This window comes from Mesoplodon mirus (genome assembly GCF_964341445.2).
Source record: "Mesoplodon mirus genome assembly, chromosome: 4".
In the NCBI taxonomy this organism is placed as follows: Eukaryota; Metazoa; Chordata; class Mammalia; order Artiodactyla; family Ziphiidae; genus Mesoplodon; species Mesoplodon mirus.
Genome location: NC_138979.1, coordinates 63,943,241 through 63,968,081, shown reverse-complemented (window position 1 = coordinate 63,968,081; position 24,841 = coordinate 63,943,241). Strand labels below are relative to the sequence as shown.

General features: G+C 42.3%; 1 protein-coding gene across 3 annotated transcripts in view; it reads right to left on the bottom strand.

The window, feature by feature from the left end:
• ARID3B (AT-rich interaction domain 3B) overlaps positions 1-24,261 on the bottom strand; it is a 53,616-nt gene extending 29,355 nt beyond the window's left edge. For 2 of the 3 annotated variants that reach the window (XM_082616701.1, XM_082616702.1), the window contains exons 1-2: positions 23,914-24,261; positions 20,694-21,339 (exon numbers count right to left, since the gene is read on the bottom strand). In XM_082616701.1, coding sequence (XP_082472827.1) covers positions 20,694-21,260 — 567 coding nt within the window. In that variant the 5' untranslated portion in view covers positions 21,261-21,339; positions 23,914-24,261. The remainder of the gene's footprint in view (positions 1-20,693; positions 21,340-23,913) is intronic. The other variant, XM_082616700.1, reaches the window with a different exon arrangement.
• Positions 24,262-24,841: the final 580 nt, after the last annotated feature.

Below are 24,841 nucleotides of genomic sequence, written 5' to 3'. Positions count from 1 at the left end.
GAGAATCCTAAAAGGAGAGGGGAGCCCCAGGAAGTAAAACAGATACTGTTATAAGCAACACTGTTGGACTACAAAACCCTCCTGATAAGATCAGGATTACTGCTCTTAGCTCAATCGCTCAGGCCTTGGAAGCACTAGAGTTATAATTATCAGATGCACACCTTCCGCTGTCAGGTAACTTTAGCAGGAACCAGAAAGTGCCTCCCCACCTCTTACAAGCAACAAAGATCAATTCAAACTCGGTGGCTTGGAAAGAGCCAAGGGACGCTTTTCTGATTAAGCAGTAGAAAGGAGGAAGGGTGGGGGAGGGGAGAGAGGGTGGCAGTCCTACCTTTCCATCTAGGCATATAATCACTCTATGCAATAATCAAGAAGACTGCCCAGAAATGGGGTGTTTCTACAAAAGGAGGAAGAAAAACTAAAATGCACTGTTGGTGATGAGGACACCTCTGTGCCAAAGAGTGAAGTGGCCCAGCCAAGTCTGTCTGAGCGCCACAGAGGAAAGTCCCAGATCCTTTCCTCTGCAGAATTCGAGCCGGCAGCATTGCTTCTTCCAGCCCGTGAACTACCCACCACCTGAACGTCCATAACGGTCGCTGACATCACGTCACACCACAGAGCTCAGAAAGCCAGAGCCGAGCTGAGTGGGAGGACACCTCATCTGACCTTCGTCTGAGAACAGGAGAAGTCAAGAAACCTGCCCGAAGTTGGTGCTTCAGAAAAGTGTCATCAAACTTTTTTCTTCAAACTACATATTTTAAATGTATAGGAAGAACACTTTTTTTTTTTTTTTTCAGTACGCGGGCCTCTCACTGTTGTGGCCTCTCCCGTTGCGGAGCACAGGCTCCGGACACGCAAGCTCAGCGGCCATGGCTCACGGGCCCAGCCGCTCTGCGGCATGTGGGATCTTCCCGGACCGGGGCACGAACCCGTGTCCCCTGCATTGGCAGGTGGACTCTCAACCACTGCGCCACTAGGGAAGCCCGGAAGAACACCTTTTTAAAAAATGCTATGATGAATTATTTTATAAAGTAAAAAAAATTTTTCAAGTGTGGGATTCCACAGAGAAGGTCTCCTCAGGCAGAACACACAGGTGCACTTTGTGTTTCAAGTCAGCCCCGTTTACAACTTAGAGAGCATCTCCTAGGGCTTCTCCCAACCTCACGGCCCCACACCCTGGGGGACAGCGCTACGGTATACGCATTCCAACTTTGAGGCCAGCTGCCCCTGTGCTGCCCGCTGCCTCGCCCAGGCTAAGTCTCTCTCATACAGAGACAGTAACTTACTCCTCTGTGAGGCTTGTGCACCTGGCACAGGGCCTGGCAGACGGTAGGGGCTCAAATAAATATCAGTACCTGAAGAACAAGCCACAGGAATGAACTTAGGAGAACTGCTGTGGGCTAACTGATGAATTTTGGGGGGAAAAAAAATCACATACTGAAAAGAAGGTGGACTTCAAGTTCTAAAATACAACTCCATAAAAGGGATCTAGAAGGCAATATAAGCCATTTCCTAAAGAAAACAGTTTAATTTTGAGGTTCAAAAGGATACACAGGAGAGTGCACCCCCTCTCCCAGGCTGGCAAAGAAGGAGCCCGTTATTCATACGTAAAATTAGAAAAGCTTTAAAAAGATGACAATATTCAATGATAACAAGGATTGGGGCAATGGGATCTCCTATATTCCCATAGGGAAATATTAAAATACCATGACCTTTTCTGGAAGTCACTTGCCTTAAAATACCCGTCACCATAAAAACAACAGTAGCAGCAACAACCGATAATAACTGAGTACTTACCACACGCCAGGACCTATCCCGTGTTTTATGTGCATTAAACAGTGAAAACCTCAGCACGATGCTCTGAGGCGGGTGCCACTATTACCCTCAGTTTTCAGACGAGGAAACCAAGGAACAAGGAAGACACAAGGAAGTGACTTGAAGAAGGCTGCAAAGTGATCCAAGAGTGTCAAGTTGAGAACCAAATGCAGGCAGTGCACCTTCAAGTCCCTGCTTGTAACTGCCTTACTTTCTTAGCCTCCTCTTGATCTTGTAATTCTGTTCTATGAATCTACCTGAAAGAAGCAACTAGAAATATAGTACGATTGTATTTTTAATAGCAAAAAATTACAATAGCCTAAAGGTGTGACAATAAGGGCACAGGCAACACATGAAGGTGCTATCCACATGACAGAACACTGTGCAGCCATTTAACACTGCCTTTTAAAAGAGTTTGATCCCTACTTCACATCCTTCCCATTAATTCAAGATGGAGTTAATATCTACATATAAAAAATACAACCATAAAATAATAACTATATATATTTTATAATATTGGGGATGGGAGGGCCTTTTTAAGCATGACAGAAACCATCAAGGGAAAAAAATCAATAGATTGAGCAACATCAAAAATTTAAACTACCTGATGAAAGAACTACAATCAAGCTGAAAGACCAACAAGTGTGAAAAATACTTGAAACACAAAGACAAGGATCTATGCAAAAGAGCTACTACATATCAATAAGAAAAAGATAACAATAGAAAGCCGGGTAAAGGCAACAAAAACACAACATACCAAAACTCATGGAATGCAGCAAAAGCAGTATTAGGAGAGAAGTTTATAGTAGTAATAAAAGTCTACATTAAAAAACAAGAAAGATGTCAAATAAACAATCTAACTATACTTCAAGGAACTAGAAAAAGAAGAACAAACTAAGCCCAAAGTTAGCAGAAGGAAGGAAATAATAAAGATTAGAGCAGAAATAAACAAAACAGAGAACAGAAAAACATCAACGAAACTAACAGTTGGTTTTTTGAAAAGATGAACAAAATTGACAAACCTTTAGCTAAACTAAAAAAAAAAGAGAAGACAAATTCAGAAATGAAAGAGGAAACATTACAACAATGCCACAGAAATAAAAAGGATTATAAGAGACTACTGTGAACAATTATATGCAAGCAAACTGGATAGTCTAGAAGAAATGGATAATTCTCAGAAACTTACAACCTACCAAGACCGAATCATGAAGAAACAGAAAATCTGAAGAGACCTATAACTAGTAAGGAGACTGAATCAGTAATCAAAAACCCCACAACAAAGAAAAGCCCTAGAACAGATGGCTTCACAAGTAAATTCTACCAAACATTTAAAGAATTAAAACACCAATCCTTCCCAAACTCTTCCCAAAAATTGAAGAGGAGGGAATACTTCTAAACTTATTTTATGAGGCCAGCACTACCCTGATACCAAAGCCAAAAAATGCCACTACAAGAAAACTACCTGATGAATACAGATGTAAAATCCTTAATAAACTATTAGCAAACCACATTTGAGAGCACATTAAAAGGATCATATACCATGACCAAGCAGGATTGATCCCTAGGATGCAAGGATGATACAACATACCAAAATCAATCAATGTGCTATACCACATTAACAGAACAAAGGATAAAAATCACGATTATCTCAATAGATGCAGAAAAAGAATCTGACAAAATTTAACAGTCTTCCATGATAAAAATACTCAACAAACTAGGAAAAGAATGCATGGCCTCAACATTTTAAAGGCCATATGTGAAAAGTCTTCAGCTAACATCACACTCAATGGTGAAAAACTAAAAGCGCTTCCTCTAAGAACAGGAACAAGGCAAGGATGCCTACTCTTACCACTTCTATTCAACATAGTACTGGAAGCCCTAGCTAGAGCAATTAGGCAAAAAAAGAAGTAAAAAGGCATCCAAACTGGAAAGGAAAAAATAAAATTACCTCTGTTGGCAGATGACACGCACTTATATGTAGAAAACTCTGAAGATTACACACACACAACATACACACAAACTGTTAGATCTAATAAACAAATTCCAGAAAGTTATAGGATACAAAATCAACATACAAAAATCAGTTTTGTTTCTGTACATTAACAACAAACAACCTGAGAAGGAGATTAGGAAAAACAATCCCATTTACAATAGAATCAAATAGAACAAAATACCTAGGAATAAATCTAACTTAGGAAATGAAAGATTTGTACACTGAAAACTACAAAACATTACTGAAAGAAAACAAAGAAGATACAGATAAATGGAAAGACATCCTGTGTTCATGGATTGGAAGAACTGAATATTCTTAGAATGTCCATGCTACCCAAAAGTGATCTATAGATTCAATGCAATCCCTATCAAAATCCCAAGGGCACTTCTTAACAGAAAGAGAAAAAACAATTCTAAAATTCTTATGGAACCATAAAGGACCCCCAATAGCTAAAACAATCTTGAGAAAGATGAACAAATCTGAGGTCTCACACTTCCCGGTTTCAAAACGTATTACAAAGCTACAGTAATCAAAACAGTATGGTACTAGCATAAAGACAGAAAAATAGACCAATGGAACAGCATACAGAGCCCAGCAATAAACCCACGTACATACAGTCAACTGATCTTCGACAGGATGCCAAAAATACGCAATGGGGAAATGACAGTCTCTTCAACAAATGGTGTTGGGAAGACTGGATATCCACATGCAAAGAATGAAAATGGATCCTATTTTACACCACACATTAAAAAATCAAGTCAAAATGATTAAAGACTTGGGACTTTCCTGGCGGTCCAGTGGTTAAGACCTTGCCTTCCAATGCATGGGGTGTGGCTTTCATCCCTGGTTGGGGAGCTAAGATCCCACATGCCTCACGGCCAAAAAACCAACATATAAAACAGAAGCAATATTGTAACAAATTCAATAAAAACTTTAAAAAATGGTCCACATAAAAAAATCTTAAAAAAAAAAAAAAAAGATTAAAGACTTAAACGTAAAACCTGAAACTGTAAAGCTCCTGGAAGAAAATATAGGATGAAAGCTTCATGACATTAGTTTTGGCAATGATCTCTTAGATATGACACCAAAAGTACAGCCAACAAAAGCAAAAATAGACAAATGGGACTACATCAAAGTAAAGAGTTTTTGCACAGTAAAGGAGATAAAGGAGATAGAGTGAAAAGGAAACCTAGAGAGTGGGATAAAATATCTGCAAACCATACATCTGATAAGGGATTAATATCCAAAAGATATAAGGAACTCCTACAACTTGACAGCAAAAAACCAATAACCCAATTAAAAAGTGGGCAAAAGACTTGAATAGATATTTGTCCAAAGAAGACAAATAGCCAATATGTATATGAAAAGATGCTTAACATCACTAATCATCAGGGAAATGCAAATTGAAAGCACAAGATATCACCTTGCATCTGCTAGGATGGCCATTATAAAAAACAAACAAACAAAAAGCCAGAAATTAACAAGTATTGAAGAGGATGTGGAGAAACTGGAATCCTTGTACACTGTTGGTGGGAAAGAGTATAGAGATTTCTGAAAAAATTAAAAATAGAACTACCATATGATACAGCAATATTCACTTCTGGGTATTTAATCAAAAGAACTGGAGTCAGGATCTTGAAGAGATATCTGTACTCTCATGCTCATTGCAGCACCGTTCACAATAATCAAGATATAGAATCAATCTAAGTGTCCATCAATGGATGAATGGATAAAGAAAATGTGGTTTATACACACTATGGAATATTATTCAGTCACAAAAAAGGACATTCTGCAATATGTGATAACATGGATGAACCTGGAGGGCATTATGCTAAACAATGTAAACATGTCAATAAAAATTTAAATAAATGTAAATAAAGTGAAATAAGCCACTCCCATTTATATAAAGTATCTAAAGTAGTTAAACTCATTGAAGCAGTAAGTATAATGGTGGTTGCCAGGGGCTGAGGGGAGAAGGATGGGAAATGGGAAGCTGCTGTTCAATGGGTATAAGTTTCAGTCATGCAAAATGGAAAACTTCTAAAGATCTGCTGTACAACATTATGCTTACAGTTAATAATGTGAATTATACACTTAAAAATTTGTTAGAGTAAATCTCATGTGCTTTTCACAGTTAAAAAAAGAAAGAAAAATAGGCAAAGGCTAAAAGCAGGGTAAGTCACAGAACAAATACAAAAGGCAAATAAACATATGAAAAGATAGTAATATACATATACCCTCTGATACAGCAAATTCAACTTCTAGAATAATCTATCCTACCACAGAAATACAGACAGAAGGGCAAAGGGTCAAACGGCATCTACAAAGATAGTTTGTATTTATACTAAACACACAGACTCTCACACATTCTGTGACTACACATTAAATAGGTAAATATACAGAAACAGCCACAGAAGCTGATTCATGCCTAACTGTGGCCTCCTCTGGGATGGGAGGGAGAAGAGTAGGCAACAGAACACTACAATATGTTTTAAAACTGTAAGTTATCACTCTGTATTTTCCTATATTGTTTCAATTTTTCATGAGCATCTATTTACATTACTTATATAATTTTGAGATATGATTATACAAACATTAATAAATAAATCTTTATAAACATGCATCAAAGTACAGTCATAATACTGAGTAAAAAAGTTGTAAAACTCCCGAATAAAAAAGTAAGTTGTTAAAAACAAGCAAATGTATTTGTGAAGACAAAAAGCTCTGAAAAGGTATAGGCCAAACTGTTAACAACAATGATCTGTGGAAAGTAAGGCCGACGTTTACTTTACACATTTCTGTACTTTAAAAATTATGAGTCGGGCCTCCCTGGTGGCGCAGTGGTTGAGAGTCCGCCTGCCGATGCAGGGGATACGGGTTCGTGCCCCGGTCTGGGAGGATCCCATATGCCGCGGAGCGGCTGGGCCCGTGAGCCATGGCCGCTGGGCCTGCGCATCCGGAGCCTGTGCTCCGCAACGGGAGAGGCCACAGCAGTGAGAGGCCCGCATACCGCAAAAAGAAAAAAAAAAAAAAAAAAAAAAAAAATTATGAGTCAATACAACTTTGGTAATATGTTTTTTAAAAATTAAACTATTTTAAAATAACACTTTAAAATAATAAACACTTTATAAAAATTGCTCATGGGCTGTTAGGTAATAAAGGTTGGGCACAAAAATAAAACCAAAAAAAAAAATGTCTGTAATAGGCATTTAAAACAAAACACAAAGGAACTAGAAGAAAATGTTTACATTTATACCTAAGTTATATGGTTGTGGTGATTATATTTTCTTCTTTACAAATTTTTATATTCTCTAAAATGAGTCTGAATTACTTGGAAAATCAGAAAAGATAAAGTTACTTTTAGAGTAATGAAACCACTGAGAAAAGATTATCCTTGCCCTGCTCTCTCTGGAATAGGAAGAGGAGAGGCATGGAGGCAGAAGTCGGACCACCTGTGTTCATAGCCCAGCTTCCCAACTCTGAGACCAAAAGCAGCCCATTTCACCCTTCTTTCCTCATCTGTAAAATAAAACAAACATGTAAAGGGGGGATAATATCAGGGCTTACTTCACACAACTCATTGAAATAAGGCAAATACCCAGCACAGGAGAGATAAAAAAAAAGTCCAAGCTATTAAAAATCAAAAACGAACAAGCAAAAAACCAAAATAGCAAACAGAATCATGAGCAAGGATAGTCTGATGTGGACCAACTCTACCACCTCCCCGTCTCCAAAGAAAACCTCACTAGACATGCTAGATAAAATTTAATACTCCACACCCCTTACACACATAGCTAAGCTTGAAACCAAGAGCCCACAGTGCCAGAAACAAAAAGGAAGGAATCAGGGAGCAGTGAGCAGGCACCGAAGCTGAAGGGCTCAAGGGAAAAGGGACCTAGATATAGTTTTTAACAGCTGAGGGCTGAGGACTGGGGATTTAATCACCCCTATGGGAGAAGAGTCCAGGCTGCAGGCCTCCTGCATGCCAGGAACCAGAGCTGAGATAAATACATAAAGCCAGAGGCTAGGAAGGACTACGCTTCCACCCTCCCATGAACTAGGGCCTAAAAAACTGCCCACCAACCTGGAGAAGAAGTGATGAACATTGCCATCTGCTAGGGTCCACATGGAAAAAGAGGGTCCATAAGAAATGGAAACCCAGGCTCTCACCAGGTACAAATGTAAACTCCAAATTCATACCCCAAACCAATGACAACCAGCTAAATTTGTAGGGCCCCAGCAGGGGAGAAAACAAAGCTCCCTTAGGAATGCTTCCATAATCCAAAACACATGGGACTCCCATGGAAACAAATCCCAACTCAAAATAGGATTACACTGAAAAACAAAAACAAACCACTGCAAGAGGAAACAAACCATCAAAGGGGAGAGTAACATGACACAAGAAGAACTTGCACCCCAAGAATTAGAGATAATAATAAAATAATCGAAAAGCACCTTTAATTTTTTTTTATCGAAGTATAGTTGATTTACAATGTTGTGCCAATCTCTACTGTACAGCAAAGTGACTCAGTTATACACATACAGACATTCTAAAAGCATCTTTAAGACAAGCATGTTGGGGCTTCCCTGGTGGCGCAGTGGTTGAGAGTCCGCCTGCCGATGCAGGGGACACAGGTTCGTGCCCCGGTCCGGCAAGATCCCACATGCCATGGAGCAACTAAGTCCATGTGCCACAACTACAGAGCCTGTGCTCTAGAGCCCGCAAGCCATAACTACTGAGCCCGCATGCTACAACTACCGAAGCCCATGCACCTAGAGCCCGTGCTCTGCAACAAGAGAAGCCACCGCAACAAGAAGCCTGTGCACTGCAACAAAGAGTAGCCCCTGCTCGCTGCAACTAGAGAAAGCCCACATGCAGCAACAAAGACCCAACACAGCCAAAAATAAATAAATAAAATAAATAAATTTTTAAAAACCAAAAACAAGCATGTTTAAACAATGGCAGAATATTGGTTGGTAACTGCTAAAAGCTGGGCGAAGGACACAGGTGGTTCATTACCATTCTCTTCTTTTGTATATATGAAATCCCCATAATAAAGAGTTTTAACAAGTCCATATAAAGTTTTTTAAAAGTTAAAGATGCTCAAAGAGCTAAAGGAAGAAATAGAAACCATATGGTAAGAAGAGGCAGATTTTTTAAAACCAGAAAAGAACAGATATTAAAACAGAATATTAAGATAAACTTTTAAAAAAGTGATTAAGTAGTACAGACAGAGCTGAAGAGAGAATTAGAAACTGGAAAACAGAATGTGAAAATATTCCAGAATGCAGGAGAAAGACATAAAGAGATAAGGTTATAAAAGAAAGGATACAAAGAAGGCTAAATGAGAAGGTTCAAATACTTCTATTACAATAGTCATCAAGGGACTTCCCTGGTGGTCCAGTGGTTAAGAGTCTGCCTTCCAGTGCAGGGGACAAGGGTATGATCCCTGGTCAGGGAACTAAGATCCCACATGCTGCGGGACAACTAAGCCCACAGGGTGCAACTACTGAGCCCACGCACTCTGGAGCCCGCACACACCACAACTAGAGAGAGGCCTGTGCGCTGCAACAAAGAGCCTGTGTGCTGCAACTAAGACCCAACACAGCCACATAAATTTTTTTTTTTTTTTTTGCGGTACGCAGGCCTCTAACTGTTGTGGCCTCTCCCGTTGTGGAGCACAGGCTCTGGATGCGCAGGCTCAGCTACCATGGCTCACGGGCCTAGCTGCTCTGCGGCATGTGGGATCTTCCCGGACCAGGGCACGAACCTGTGTCCCCTGCATGGGCAGGCGGACTCTCAACCACTGTGCCACCAGGGAAGCCCAAATAAATATTTTTTAAAAAGAAAAAAAAAAGGAATAGGGGTCAAGGAAAAAGAGCAGCCAAGAAAAAAAAATGACACAAATCAGGTTGAAGGAGCAGATCAAGGCCCAAGTGGGGTAAATAAAAATATGTTCAAACCCAGAACACTAATGCAAGTGCAAAATAGCAGAGTCAGTAAAAATTTTAAAGCCACGAAAGAGGAAAAAAAGATCCACAACAGTGACAATTAAACTGATAACAGACTTCTCAACAGCAAAAATAGTTGCTAGAAGACAAATGGGATCATATCCTCAAAGCATTAAGATGTATAATGGTCAGTCTAGAATCTAAAGCTATGAACAATCGTACAAGAATAAGGGCAAGATAAAGAAAGACGTACATTTATTTTATTTTTTATTAATTTTATTAATTTACTTATTGGCTGCATCGGGTCTTTGTTGCTGCTAACGAGCTTTCTCTAGTTGTGGCGAGCGGGGGCTACCCTTCATTGTGGTGCGCAGGCTTCTCATTGCAGTGGCTTCTGCTGTTGCAGAGCACGGGCTCTAGGCATGTGGACTTCAGTAATTGCGGCACGTGGGCTCAGGAGTTGTGGCTTGCAGGCTCTAGAGCACAGGCTCAGTAGTTGTGGCACACGGCCTAAGTTGCTCCGCGACATGTGGGATCTTCCCGGACAAGGGATTGAACCTGTGTCCCCTGCACTGGCAGGCAGATTCTTAACCATTGCACCACCAGGGAAGTCCCAAGAAAGACATACATTTAAAAAATTTTTTTCAGGCATACCAAGACTGAGTTTACTATATACAAATCTCTGCTAAAAGAGTTACTAAAAAAGGAAGACTGAACCCAAAGGGAAAGAATGGGATATAAGAAGTAATGGTGAAAAAAAAGATGGATAAACTTGTTGGGAAGTTTAAATAACTATTGACTGGTAGGGGGAAAAAAAAACCCCTAATTTGCGGGTGGGGGTAAAACAAATTGGAATATTGGATGATGGAAGTAGAGAGGCACAAGCTACATTAGAATTTCTGAGATCCTAATATTGTTTAAAAGTAGCGTAGGGGATTTCCCTGGTGGTCCAGTGGTTAAAACTCCACGCTCCTAATGCAGGGGGCCTGGGTTCAATCCCTGGTCAGGGAACTAGATCCTACGTGCCGCAACTAAAGATTCCACATGCTGTAACGAAGATCCCGCACACAGCAACAAAGAACCCAAGTGCCACAATTAAGACCCAGTGCAGCCAAATAAATTAATTAATTAATAAAAAAGAAAGCAGTATAAAAAGTCAGTAATGAAAGCCTAAATCTAATCAACAAAAGAATAGAAACAGAAAGCATAACTTCTAAGCCAGTAAAGGAGAAAAGGACAGTGGTTAAGAATCCGCCTGCCAATGCAGGGGACATGGGTTCGAGCCCTGGTTCGGGAGGATCCCACATGCTGTGGAACAACTAAGCCTGCTGCACTACAACAACTGAGCCTGCACTCTAGAGTCTGCGAGCCACAACTACTGAGCCTGCATGCCACAACTACTGAAGCCCATGCACCTAGAGCCCGTGCTCTGCAACAAGAGAAGCCACCACAGTGAGAAGCCTGTGCACCACAAAGAAGAGTAGCCTCCGCTCGCCCCAACTAGAGAAAGCTGTGTTCGCGCACAGCAACGAAGACCCGACACAGCCAAAAATAAATAAATAAATAAATAATTTTTTTTAAAAAAAAGAAAAGAATATTCAATCAAATGAACAGAAGACAGGAAAGGAGAAAACAAGAAGCAAAGAAAAAGTATGGTTAAACTGGAAATCCAAAGTTAGAGGGCAGAAATAGGTCCAAATGTATCACCAGTTCTAGTAACTACATGGATTAAATTAACCAAATAAAAAAGACAGATTATAGGTCTTTTGTATGTGGTCTCAATATATAAAGACTGGAATGTACAAGGAAAAAATGCACTAATACTAATCAAAAGAAGGCCAATCATGGGCTTCCCTGGTGGAGCAGTGGTTGAAAGTCCGCCTGCCAATGCAGGGGACACAGGTTCGTGCCCCAGTCCGGGAAGATCCCACATGCCGCGGAGCGGCTGGGCCCATGAGCCATGGCCGCTGAGCCTGTGCATCCAGAGCCTGTGCTCTGCAACAGGAGAGGCCACAACAGTGAGAGGCCCGAGTACCACAAAAAAAAAAGAAAGAAAGAAAAGAAAGCCAGTCTTACACCGGAATATTTTAATTCACCTCTTTCTGAAAGTGATCACACAAACTTAGTTAAGGATAAGGAAGATCTGAATAACACAATTAAAAAGCTTGATCCAACATACAGATATACAACCCCACCTCTATTAAATATAGAATATACATTCTTTCCAAGCACATATGGAGGATTTATAGAAACTGATCATACACAAGGCCAACACAAAGGATATCACAACAAATTCCAGAAAACTGATAACGCACCAGTTCTCTAACAACGATGGTTAGAGCTTAATTATAAGCTATAATATTTTTTAAAAAGATAAAACCCACATATTCGAAAACTAAAAAATACTTTTGAACAACTCATGGGTTAAAGAATCAATCACAACTGAAATTTTGAAACGTTTAGTACTAACCAATGGAAGCACTGCATATCAAAACTTGTGGGATACAGCAAAAGAGCAACTTTGAGAGAAATCTGCAGCTTCAGATGCATTTGTTAAGTAAAAAGAATTTCAGATGTGTTAAACATACAACTAAATAGGCTTAAAAACAGGACAGACACACAGAGTACACGTAAAACTTAGGAAATCTAAATAAGATCAGTGGATCCTATCAATGTCAATATCCAGGCTGTCACAGTATACTACAGTTTTATGAAATGTTACCATTGGGGGAAACTGGACAAAGTGTACAGGAATCTCTCTAAATTATTTCTTAGAACTGCACGTGAATATACAATTATCTCAATGAAAATTCAATTTAAACAAAATGACCAAAATCCCCAACACTAACACCACGACATGCTGGCAAGGATGTGGAGTAACAGGAACTCTCATTCATTGTTGGTAGGAATGCAAAATGGTACAGCCACTCTGGAAGACAGTTTGGCAGTTTCTTATAAAACTAAACATACTCTTTGAATACAATCCAGAAATCATGTCCCTTGTTATTTACACAAACGGGTTCAAAACTTATGTCTAACAAAAACCTGTACACAGATGTTTATAGTAGCTTTATTCATACATGCCAAAACTTAGAAGCAACCAAAATGTCCTTCAGTAGCTGAATGGATAAACAGACTGTGGCACATCAAGACAATGGAATATTATTTGGTGCTAAAAAGAAATGAGCTATCAAGCCATGAAAAGACATGGAGGAAACTGAAATGCATATTACTAAGTGAAAGAAGCCAATATGAAAAGGTTGGTATGAATAGCTGGAGCACAGAGGATTTTTAGGGCAACCAAACTGCTCTGTATGTTACTATAATGGTAGATTCATGTCATTATACATTTGTCAAAACCCACAGAATGAACAAGAGTGAACTCCAATGTAAACTATGGACTTTGGGTGATAATGATGGTTCAGTGTTGGTTCATCGACTATAACAAATGCAGCACTCTGGTGCAGATTTTGATAGGGGGGAGGCGGTGCATGCGTGGGGGCAGAGAGTATATGGGAAATCACTGTAGTTTCTGCTCAATTTTGCTGTGACCTAAAACTGCTCTTAAAAAAAAAAGCATTTCTTTAAAGAAATGAAATGGTGCTCTTTACATTAAAAAAAAAAAAAACAGGGCAAATTAAAAGAAAGCAGAAGAAACAAATATTTATGCAGCGCCTATTATCTGACATTATTCTGCTGGGTGCTGGGACACAATGATAAACAAAACAGACAAGGTCCCTGTCCTCTTAGAGCTTACCATCTAGTACAGGACTCATATCAAACAAATAAACCACACAAAGTATAATGTTCAGTGACAACATATACAGGCATACCTCATTTTATTGTGCTTTGCTTTACTGCGCTTTGCAGGTACTCCATTGTTTTTAGAAACTGAACGTTTGTGATAACCCTGCGTTGAGCACACCAATTTTTAAAATTTTTATCTTTATTGGAGTATACTTGCTTTACAGTGTTGTGTTAGTTTCTGCTGTACAACAAAGTGAATCAGCTATAAGTATACATACATCCCCACATCCCCTCCCTCCTGAGCCTCCCTCCCACCCTCCCTGTCCCACCCCTCTAGGTCGTCACAAAGCACCGAGCCGACCTCCCTGGAGCACACCTATTGGTGCTATTTTTCCAGTAGCATCTGCTCACTTTCATGTCTCTGTGTCACATTTTGGTAATTCTCGAAATATTTCAAACTTTTTCATTATTATTATATTTGTTATGGTGATCTGTGATCAGTGATCTTTGATGTTACTATCACAAAAAGATTAGTTTGCTGAAGGCTCAGATCATGGTTAGTATGCTTTATCAATAAAGCATTTTTTAATTAAGGTATGTACACTGTTTTTCTAGATATAACACTATTGCACACTGACTAGACTACAGTATAATGTAAACATAACTTTTATATGCACTGGGAAACCAATAAATTCATGTGACTTACTTTATTGTGACATACACAACCGAATCCGCCATATCTCCAAGTTACGCCTGTAACATGACCTACACTAAAGGTGAAGACAGTGCCTCTAAGAAAGTGATGTTTAAGGTGAAAACGGAAGCTGGGGTAAGAGCCTGAAGGAGTGTTTTAGGCAGAACGACTAGCACTGCAAAGGCCAGGGTGACTGGAGCACAGTGATAGGTCAGGATACTGGCAAAAATAAGGCTGGAGAAGCAGGCAGGGATCAGATTATGCTGATTTGGGGTTTTACAATTAGAGCAACTGATGACAAACTTCGAGGACATTAAAGTAGTGACATAATCTGATTTGGTTTTTAGAAGATCACTCTAGCTGCTGTGTGGAGAATGAGAATGGAGGAGGGAAGACACAAACTTGTTGATAGTTACAACAGTAGGTAAGAAGCGTGGATTAAGTAGGTGATGGTGGAGAAGGGAAGTGGCAGGATTCTAGATATTTAGATGGGAGAACTGATAAGAATTGGTGATGAACTGGACATTACCAGATGGAGTGACAGAGTAGGAGGTATACAAAGATAGTCAGCTCTAAGGTTTCTGATATGAATGACGAAGTGGGTAGAAATGTCCTTTACAGAGAAGGAAAATAGAGGAAATAATTGCATGGGAGTAGGTTGGAAATTAAGAGTTACATGTATTAAACGTGAGGTGCCAGTAAAACATCTAAGTAAAACATCCCAAGAAGGTAGTTGGGAATATATCCATTGAACTCAGAATGGAAACATGGGCTCAGACAATGCACACTGAGTCAGTGGCTTGTGGATAGTAGTTAAAGCCATGAAAGTAAAAGAAATTGCCCAGGGAAAGCATATAAAGAAGAGGGTTTAAAACTGAGCCCTGGGGAACCTGGAGTTCTAGAGGTTAGATAGAAGAAGAGAAAGAGGTTAAAGAAAATAAGCCAATGGAGGGGCTACAGAAAGGAAGAAAAGGAAATGTTTCAAGGAGAGGAGTCCACTGAATTCAATACTGCAGAGAAATCAAATGAGGTGGGAGCAGGTGGGGCTTGGAAACATGGTGATCACTAGGAGGCCTTACCAAGAGGAACTTCAAGGATATGGAAGAGAGAGAGGCCAGACTGAAGTGTGCTGAGGGTAAGTAGAAGGTGACAAAGTGGAGGTACGGAGTGCAAACGATTTCTGAGAGGCTTTGTTGTGGGAAGTGCGTGGATAGTCAGGACTACAGAACGTGCTGGAAAGAGATGTGCAGTCAAGGGAAAGTTTTTAAAAAGTGATTTCTCGGGAATTTCCTGGCAGTCCAGTGGTTAGGGCTCCACACTTTCACTGCAGAAGGTCCGGGTTTGATCCCTGGTCAGGGAACTAAGATCCCACAAGCCAAGTGTTGTGGCCAAAAAAAATAAAATTAAAATTAAAAAAATAAAAAGTGACTTCTCATTTCCTGGTAGCAATCAAATCAGGCAGATTTACTGATTAAAAGGAGACTTTTTTTTAAATTTGGGGATAGTAGAACATGTGTTAGTGTGGAATAAACTTCAGAAGAGAGTCCCAAGAGTCAGGGAAATGGGTTCACTGATGAAGCAGGCCCCTGAAAATTAGGAGGGGATGGGATCTGGGACACACATGGAGGGATTAGTCTTTGCTAAGAAAGATAAAGACCCAAGTTAAGTCCTTAATCATGTATTTATAAGAATTCAACATAAACAAAGCTTACTTCTACCTAAAGGAGAAATATCCCTATTTTAATATGGAAAGAAGCAGCTTCAGGAGTGCAATAGCTTGAACTCACATAATCCTGAAATGCTTCAGGGAATCCTAGAATACTAGAGTTCAGTCACAGCTCTAGAAAATTTGAAAAGGAGTTGCTTTAGAGCACTAAGATTTATGGAACATCTTACCCTACAAAGATAGTAAAAATTGAAAAATTACAGCTTCAAAAAGTATTTAGGTGCTAATGACAATTCAACCTAATCTTTGCCTAAAGGTATAAATTTTACAAAGATCTTTCACACTCATTTTCTTCTTCCATCTTTGTAATATCTTTAAAATTGCTCCCTGAGGATGGCAAGAGAGGATTATCATCCTCTGGGAGAAATGTATGCATGGGTTCAGAAAGGTAGGGTAGGACATCTGTGCCAAGCACTATAGCAAGCAAGTGGTGGAGTTAGGATCTAAATCCACATCTTTTGGCTCCAAAACCAATGCTGACTTAATAATTACATCTTTTACTACATAACAAGTTTGCTGAGTATTTATGCCTTGACCTTTTGGGGTTAAAGTCTAGAAGGGCGAAGGAGCACTCTCACAAATCACCATTGACATCTTAGATATCAAGGAACAGTGGGCTGAAGAACCACTGACAGAGCCAAATAAGAGAGCGCAAGTTCTAGGTCCCAATCCTCCCCCAAGTGATGGACAGTCTGCTCACCCAGATGATGATAGAAGACACAAACTCAACACGGATACTGAAAACAGAAGTGAAGAAAACTCAAGGTTGCCAAACACTTCAGTTACCAGGACCAAAACACAAAGGAAGAGTCTAGGGCAGTGTCTGAAAGCACAGCATATGTTCTCGTTCTAATTACACAGTCTAAAGCAGGGTTTCTCAACCTTGGCGCTACTGACATTTGGGGGCCAGATAATTCTTTGTTGTGGGGGACTGTCCTGTGCATTGCAGGACGTTTAGTAGTATCCCTGGCCTCCATCCACGCGATGTCAGCAGCACAGCTCCACCTGCCCCAGTCATGACAACTAAACATATCTCTTGACTTTGCCAAACATCCCTTGGGAGAAGGAGGGGTTGCGGAGATCACCTCCAATTGAGAAACACTGACCTAGATGGATTCCACTATGAATATCGGAGCTTAGGCCATGCAAAGTAGACCTACAAAGAAAGTGGAGAAAGCTCATGATCTTATTTATTTTCAGGTAATAGTCTGCACAATCTTTACTAAAAGCATCAAATGTTCCAAAGACATGCAGTACGTACCCAGAAAAGTAGGCCTAGCCCGAGAGACCACACCTCACTACTTAGAGGAACTCTTGGTAATGGATTCTGGAGACCAAGCAGTCAGTCAACCTTCCTCCTTCTCACACTCAGTAATCCAAGAGACTGCCAAAGTATACAGAAAACCAGACACACTCTCTGGCTCTCATATGCCCATTAAGCCATCATTCATCTTCCTACCCTATGGGAAGGAGTCTATGCCCTTCTGGAAAACTGGCTCCATTAATGGGCTCAAGACAAACAAAGCCTGCACTGCCTGAACTGCTCTCTTTCCAGAAGGACAGAAGACCACCCCTAACAGGCCAGCAACACCCCTAACTGGTTGTATGTTGACAGGCTTCTACTGATCTCCCATGAGAGAAGGGACACTCAGCTCTCTGTTGTCTTGTTTTACAATTATTTACTCTGCCCATTGAAATTTGATGGGCTTTAGAAGCTTGGCTCAACAGCATTATCCATCTTCCCATCGCTCTAGTGTCAGAGGATGCCACACTCTTTCTAACAATCCAGGCCTTGAGAAGCAAGTTACCTACCTTCTAAGAGTTTCTTCAAGGAGAAAATATGAAATAATTTTGACTTTACATGTTATAAGAATGTGATTTCAGAAACAAAAGATAATCTGTGGAGCCCTTAAGCGTTCCAAATTTTGCTTTGCAGGTGGCAGATGCCCGCTGAGGCCCCCACACCAGCCCCAAATCTTGTAAATACTTTTGAGTATTTTTGTTGATTTACCAAGCTATGTTAGCTATGCTGTAGACAAAATCAACTTTATCTTGGTGTATGAATATCTGAAACAGAACTGTTTTAAAATATCTGCAGCATAGCTCAGACTGGACAGTTGGGCTTTAAATGAGTCAGGACAGAGTAAAATTGTTGCAACTCAAGACTCAGTCCCCCTTGAGTTCCCACACTGCCTCTGCTAAACCTAGCTGGTGAGCTCTTCAAGGGAGAAGCATGCCTTAGCCCCTGGAGCAGAGGCCTGGCCTAAAGAAGCCTCTGTAAAAGTTTGTTATGTAAAAGAACAAAATGGACACTGTCACCCACTAATAAGATCTTTTTCCGCTCTCTGGAAGCTAACTGCATAAGAAACAAAAGACTTTGAATAATTTTTAAGAAAAGCTAGTCTCACAGTTTGTAGTAGTTTCTAAAGGCTCTCCATTAGGATATTATTTTTTTTAGTCCCCCTTCCATAGCACAACTAAAACATTTTAAAAATCCCAAGGAACATTATTTACCACTGTTAGGAGAAGGATTAGATAAAGGAGGAGGGCACAGACCAAATCAATCTTGAAAAATTAAATTCAAAAGGAGAAAAAGAGGTACACATCAAAGGTTTAAAGTCATCATTGCCCAGTGACCCCCTAACCCAGCTCTTGATCTCCAAATCCAGGGGGAGGGTAAATGTAGGGTGCGAGATCAGGCCTCAGTTCCGCTGGCATTTAAAGACATTCTGGCAGGTGCTCTGCCAGGCAGTCTATAATTAGTGAGTATGCCTCGGAAACTTAAAATGAACTCAAAGGGTTTCAGAAGCCAAAAGCCAGCCTCCCAAGCACTGAGCTGTGCAGCCATGGGGCTGATGCTGTCTAGAACCAGTGTTGGGTGCCTGCATGGCGCACACGTGTGTGCACGCACACGCCACTTCTGCAGAGTGTCTTTTTTCAAAGCTCTAATGGCTTGACCTCAACACCTGCTGCACTTCCTGAAGACAGACAGGCTCTGGAGCTCCACTTGTTCCTCGCACGAGGCTGTACTTTCTAGGAACGACCGCACACACGCAGAGGCTGGCCAGCTGCCAAGGCGGGGGCAGCCCAGCCACCTCGGGCCTGAACTTTCCCAGTGCTGTCAGGGCGGGATCCCACTAGGAGCTGACTCAGCGGCCAGCATGGAACTCTGCCAACCACACAGCAGTGCGGGGGCTGCCGGCAAGTCACAGATGTTTTGCTAAACCAAAGCAATCAGCCGGGAGGCGGATCTGGGCTGGCGGCCAGGCTGCTGCTGTCGGGGAAGCTGGCATTCTCTGATCCTAGTCCGAGCTCTGCCACTACCTCCCTGGTGATCTGAGGGAAAACCTCTGTGCATCTCAGCGTCTCCCCTGCTTCCGAGCATGTCTGTGTGGATGCCGCAGAGGATGGCACTGTTTGCATGAAAGAGCACCTGGAGCACTTACTACCCACCACATGCTGGTTCTGTTAATCCTCACAACATCCTTGGAGGTAGGCTTCGTTATTTTGATTTCAGAGGGCTCAAAGGAATTGAGCCCTACACCAAAGGATCACAAGGGTAATAGATGGGATTTGAACCCCACTTTGCTGGCTCTGGGATCTACTACAAACACTGCTACTGTGAAACTCAGATCAACTGCATAGGCAGGGCGCCTTGATAGAAAGATGCTGAGTTTTCAGTTTGCAAAGGACCTTTCTCATATGACTTCTCGGATGCCCTGTGTAAATCCATAGCCCTTCACAACTAATTTCTAAACAGTATCACTGGACCACGTGGAGTGTATGTGCTTATGGGGAGTACTCAAATATTACCGGCTTTATTATGAACTCCCTGCCTAATCACCAACAGGTCACTTAGCCTGGAAGAACTGATCATCACTCCCATTCTTCGGGTGAAGAAAAGCGGCATGGCAAGTCAGAAAGACAAGAAGAATTAGAAGGCAAAGAGCACAGATTCCTTAGGCTCTACCCCCTAGGATAATTCATTAGGACCCTGGAATCTATATTTTTAAAAACTCCCTAGATGACTCTGATGCTCTGCCATGTTTGGGAATCACTGAAGCTTGCCTTGGCTCAAAAGGGAATAGTGAGGGATTCCCTGGAGGTCTAGTGGTTAGGAGTCCGCACTTTCACTGCCATGGCCTGGGTTCAATCCCTGGTCAGGGAACTAAAATCCTGCAAGCCGCACAGCCCAGCAAAAAAAATAAAAAGGGAATTGTGAGGTCTACCCTGCCCTGCTTCAAAGGAGGTGATATAAGGGTGAAATGAAATCATGTCTAAAGGCTCTTTGCTGGAAAATATACACAATGCAAAAGGTTCTCATCAGCTATATTTAGCAGCAAAACAACAAAACTGACCTTAAAAAGCATGATCCTGGGTTAGCCTGGAGCTAAGACACTGTGTTAGGCAAGACTGTTCTCTTATCAAATTACTACTAGCAAAACTGAAATTAGCCACACATCTCATTTTTAGATATCCCTCATAACTCTGTTGCAACCTCATTCTTCCTTTAAAAAAAAAAAAAGACTGTACTTAGTCTTTCATATTAAACTTGGAACAATCTATATTAGGAGTAACTTACACATTTCACTGCTCTAATCAAGAAAACAACTATGAGGAGAAAACTCAGTCTATTCATGTCTAGGCTGCTGGTCGCTGAAGTAGGCTGAGAAGGCACAGACTGGCACAGACCCTGGAAGTCCAGTACCTCTCCCTGGCTACCCTTTAGGGAGAACAAATAATGCCCTCATACCAGAAAGACTGACCTGCTTGAGCTGCTCATCCAGATTCCAGCCCGGCTGCCCTGCTGTGGAGACTGAAGCTGAGGCCTTAGGAGCATCTTTGGTATGGTCTTCTTTAGCTTGCTGTCCATGTGGTGGGAGCCCTGGCGCTGGAAGCAGACCAGATACGGGTGCTGCTCTGGGGTCTTGGCGAGCCACCTTCTGCACGTGAAAATATTTTGAAGCAGCCTGGGTCTCTTTCTCAGCCACCTCTGCAACTTCATCATCCCCATCCTCATCTTCCAAACCTCCTTCCTCCTCCTCAGGCTCTGAGTTCACCTTGCTCCGTTCAAACACTCGGGCCACTGCTGGGGCTGGTGGAACTCTGGCTAAGGGACCCAGGGCAGGGCTGCCAGAAGGCCTCCCAGGTGTGGCAGAAAGGTGAGTCTGTGTGACCAGCTTCTGGGCATACAAGAACGGGGTTTCTCTCATCTGCTGAGCCTGCTTCTCTCTGGCGTCCATCTGCAGAGGAGCCAGGTGTGGTGGCTGTGGCGGCGGCGGTGGCTGCTGCTGCGGTGGCTGCTGCTTCTGCTGAGGCTGCAGTGGCTCCATCACTGCCTTAAGCTTCACCCACCGATTGGCATGGCTCTGAACCTGGGCACAGCCCGGCAGGCACACTGGGTGTAAACCTCTAAGTGATTAATAGAAACCACAAAGAAGGAGAAAAGAAAAAGGAAAAAAAAAAAAACCAACAATGTAAAGCAAGTATAAAAAGGTTTTCTTTTCTCCAGTAAAGGGCATGAGTTCTGAGCATTAAACATATGCCCGTAAACCTGAGTTTTAAGATGAGTAAGTGGTGGGAGTTTGAGGTGGGGTAGGGCAGGGTAGGGGGTGGTGGGAGTTGGGTAAGGAAAAGTATGCAGAAGAGGAACAGGATTTAAGAGGAGAAATACAGGATGAATCTCAGCTGCGGTGGACTACTGTGGGTTTAAAGTGAAGTAAATCCAGATGACATTGAGTCTGCAAACATCTGTGTTCAAATCTCTCTTCCTCAACATTATCAAACATTAATCTGTTTATTACTGAAAAAGCAACTGGGTTTGCACTGTACAGAGGTTGCGAGTATGAAAACCACAATTTAAAAAAAAGGGAAAGAAGGGCCTGCCTACAAGAAAGAGAATATTGCTTAGGTTCCCAGGCCCATCAGAGAAAGATATTACCATCTAAGCAAGACACAGAGCTATCAGGCAGACGGCAAGATTTCTCTCATAGAAAAGCAGAACCTAGCAAACTGCACTTAGGTTTAAACTTTTAAAATTTCCCAGATCAAATTGCCAAGCCTGCTTTTTGAGTGGGCTGAGCCAATGCTAACCAGACATTATAGCCTCAAAAAGAATCCAATTTCAACAACATGAGAGAAAGAAACACGCAAGCAGGCAAGAGTTTCAAATTGCAATTGGCACTCAAAAAACAAACGGGGGAATTCCTCTGGAGATTTTTAAGGTAATTAATTGGAAACAGGTATCAATATTGCCTAAACGAGGCAAAGCTTCTTTTTTATAAACAGCCTAGTAAATCTCTTCACATCCCCTTTCTTTCTGATTCACTTCTATGACATTCTATGACGAACACAAAACGAAAAGGCTTTCAGGCCAAAAGTATTCTGGGGGCAGGTTTATCAGCATTCTTACCAATCAGTCTCCAAACACACACCCCTTTCACACCCTCTCCTCCTCTAACCAACCCCCCTTCCCTTCCTCCTTTCCAGGCCCCCATCCCCAGTAAACCTCACTTGAGTTATGCTTCCTCAGCAAGTCTCCATAACTGAATGGATTACTATGCATGGGCAAATTTAGGTTAACAGGACTTGCAACATGGCATACAATGTTGTCATCACATGAAAGAAGAAGCTGCACTGCACAGGTTGGGACTTGATATTTGCGTTGTTCCACTGTTTTAGGACTGGGTAGAAAGATTAAAAAAAAAAAACCCAAAAACTTAAATATTTAGGTATCTTCAAAAGTTCATGGGGAAGTAATCACACTCCTAGCAATAAAAACTGTTTGGATTTAGGCATTTTTTAAAAACCGGGTTAGAGAAAAAAGTTAGGCAAAAAAGTAGAAATTTTAAAATTCTCATTTTCTGTTTAATCTTAGAAGCACTGCTTTTGTCTGTTGCATTCTGTGAAAGATTCAAATTCCAATTTGCCTCTTACTCCCTTTACTTCCTCTCTTGGCACTTTAGAAAGTGTGAGTTATGCCGGAAGCAATACTTTCATTCTGCTATAGCCCTTTTTATGGTGTAACAAAGCATGAAAAGATTTACACCCACATTAAATCCAGTTGCCAAAAGTGTTCATTTAAAATAAAAACAATTTGCATCAAAGAAAAGTAAACCAAAGAATAAAGAAAATAATTCGGTGGTCATTTTAATTCTCCTTACAACATTATAACATCAATCAATCACAAGCGGGATAATTTTTCATGCAAGTCCTGCCAGTCATTGAACAACTGCTTCTCATCTTGTGGCACCATCTTCTCTGTATGCTGTCCCCAGCAGAGGGGGTGGTGTCTCACAGCCTCTTTAGTTAAGACTGAGATGACTCAGTTCTACAACTCGATACACACACCCTCCCCCAAAGAGCCTATCTTTCCCCTGTCCCTAAGCAGCTAGTTGATCCAAACAACAATACCTCCTGCCTACTTTTAGAAAACTTAGGTCTCAGAAATCTAAACCACTCCATCCCTTCACACGGCTCCCTCCCCCATTTCCCCTAAAGTTCCCGAACCTCTAAGCCCGGCGCAACGGACTCCTTGCAGCTTTGAAGCCGGCCTCGCACACCATTCCCTCTACCTTCGCTGCCGGATCCCTCTGGCCTCAGCCCCCTTTAAGCCCCACACCTCCACCCCCCGCTATTCTTTATACCCCCACAACCCAACTCTATCACTTTTACCTCTACTGAGCCCTCCCAGCCAATCCGCCGGCTCTTCTTAGATTGTCCCAACCCCACCTATTCTGGCCCTCTCAGTTCCCAGGGGGCCCTCACTATTCCCATCCCTTTATCTCATATCACCCTAATGGGCGAGGGCGCCTCCGGGCTCCTCCCAGCGCTCTCACTTTTCCTCCTTGGCCCCCGTGCTCCGCTGGCCCGCGTTTTCACGTCTTCCCCTACACACCTGCCTCTCCTCCTACTCCGCCGTCCCCTCCACCTGCCACAGCCCTCGCTCCCGCCGAGGCTGAGGGAGCTGGGACCCGCGCGGCTTACCTGTACGGGGCGCTCCGGGTCCGCCGGCGGTGGAAGACGCAGCCACTCAGGCCCCGGCGCGGCACTTGCGTTTCGGACTTCTCCGCAGCCGGGGGCCACAGCCGGGGCGGGGCCCGCACCGGAAGCGGCGCCGCGGGGCCGGGTTGCCGGCCCGGGGCGGGAAGGGGGCGGGGTCACACGGTATGGGGCGGGGCCTGAGGCCGGAAACGGCCAAAAAGGGAACGAGGGGCGGGGTCGGGCGGAAGTGACTTCTAGGGAAAGCCCCGCCCAACTGAGTCGTGGGCGGAAGTGAGTAGAAGCTGGCGGAAGCTTCCGCCAATGGGGAAGCGCAGACATGGAGGAGTTCCGGTGTGAGTACATCCGCGGGGAGTTGAAAAGAGCCGGTCTGCTTACACTCTTTTCTGAGTGTTTTCTAGTTGTGGAGGTTGGTGTAGCGTTGGCGGGCGGTAGGTTGGGAGGAAGGTAAATAAAGGACAAGGAGTGTCAGGGTTTTCTGCTGCTTCGGTCCCCTCCCCAGGCTCCTACCTTCAAACCGATCTTCCTCTGAGATTCCCGCTTCCAGATCAGCTTTTCTCTGTTCTCTGAGGATGCTGCGTCCCCTGGAGCTCCCTCACATGGGTTAGTATTCTCGCTTCCCAGGTTCCAAAAGTGGGGCAAGGTGCCATATACTGTCACCTCTTGTAAAAACCCTTGCTTCTCTGACGCTTACTTGTAAGACTTTGCCGCCCATTTAACCGCCTCTGTAGAGATGATCTGCTAATATGTGCATCCAGGTCCTTGTCTTACTTTCTCTTCTCTAACCATCTTCCATCTTGATAAATTCAGAGTCACTGTGGACAACTCATTTAACATGCAGGCCTCATCCCTTGCATCAACCTCCCAATCCCAGTCAAAAACCTGGACCTTGTCACTAGAAACCCTATCTTGT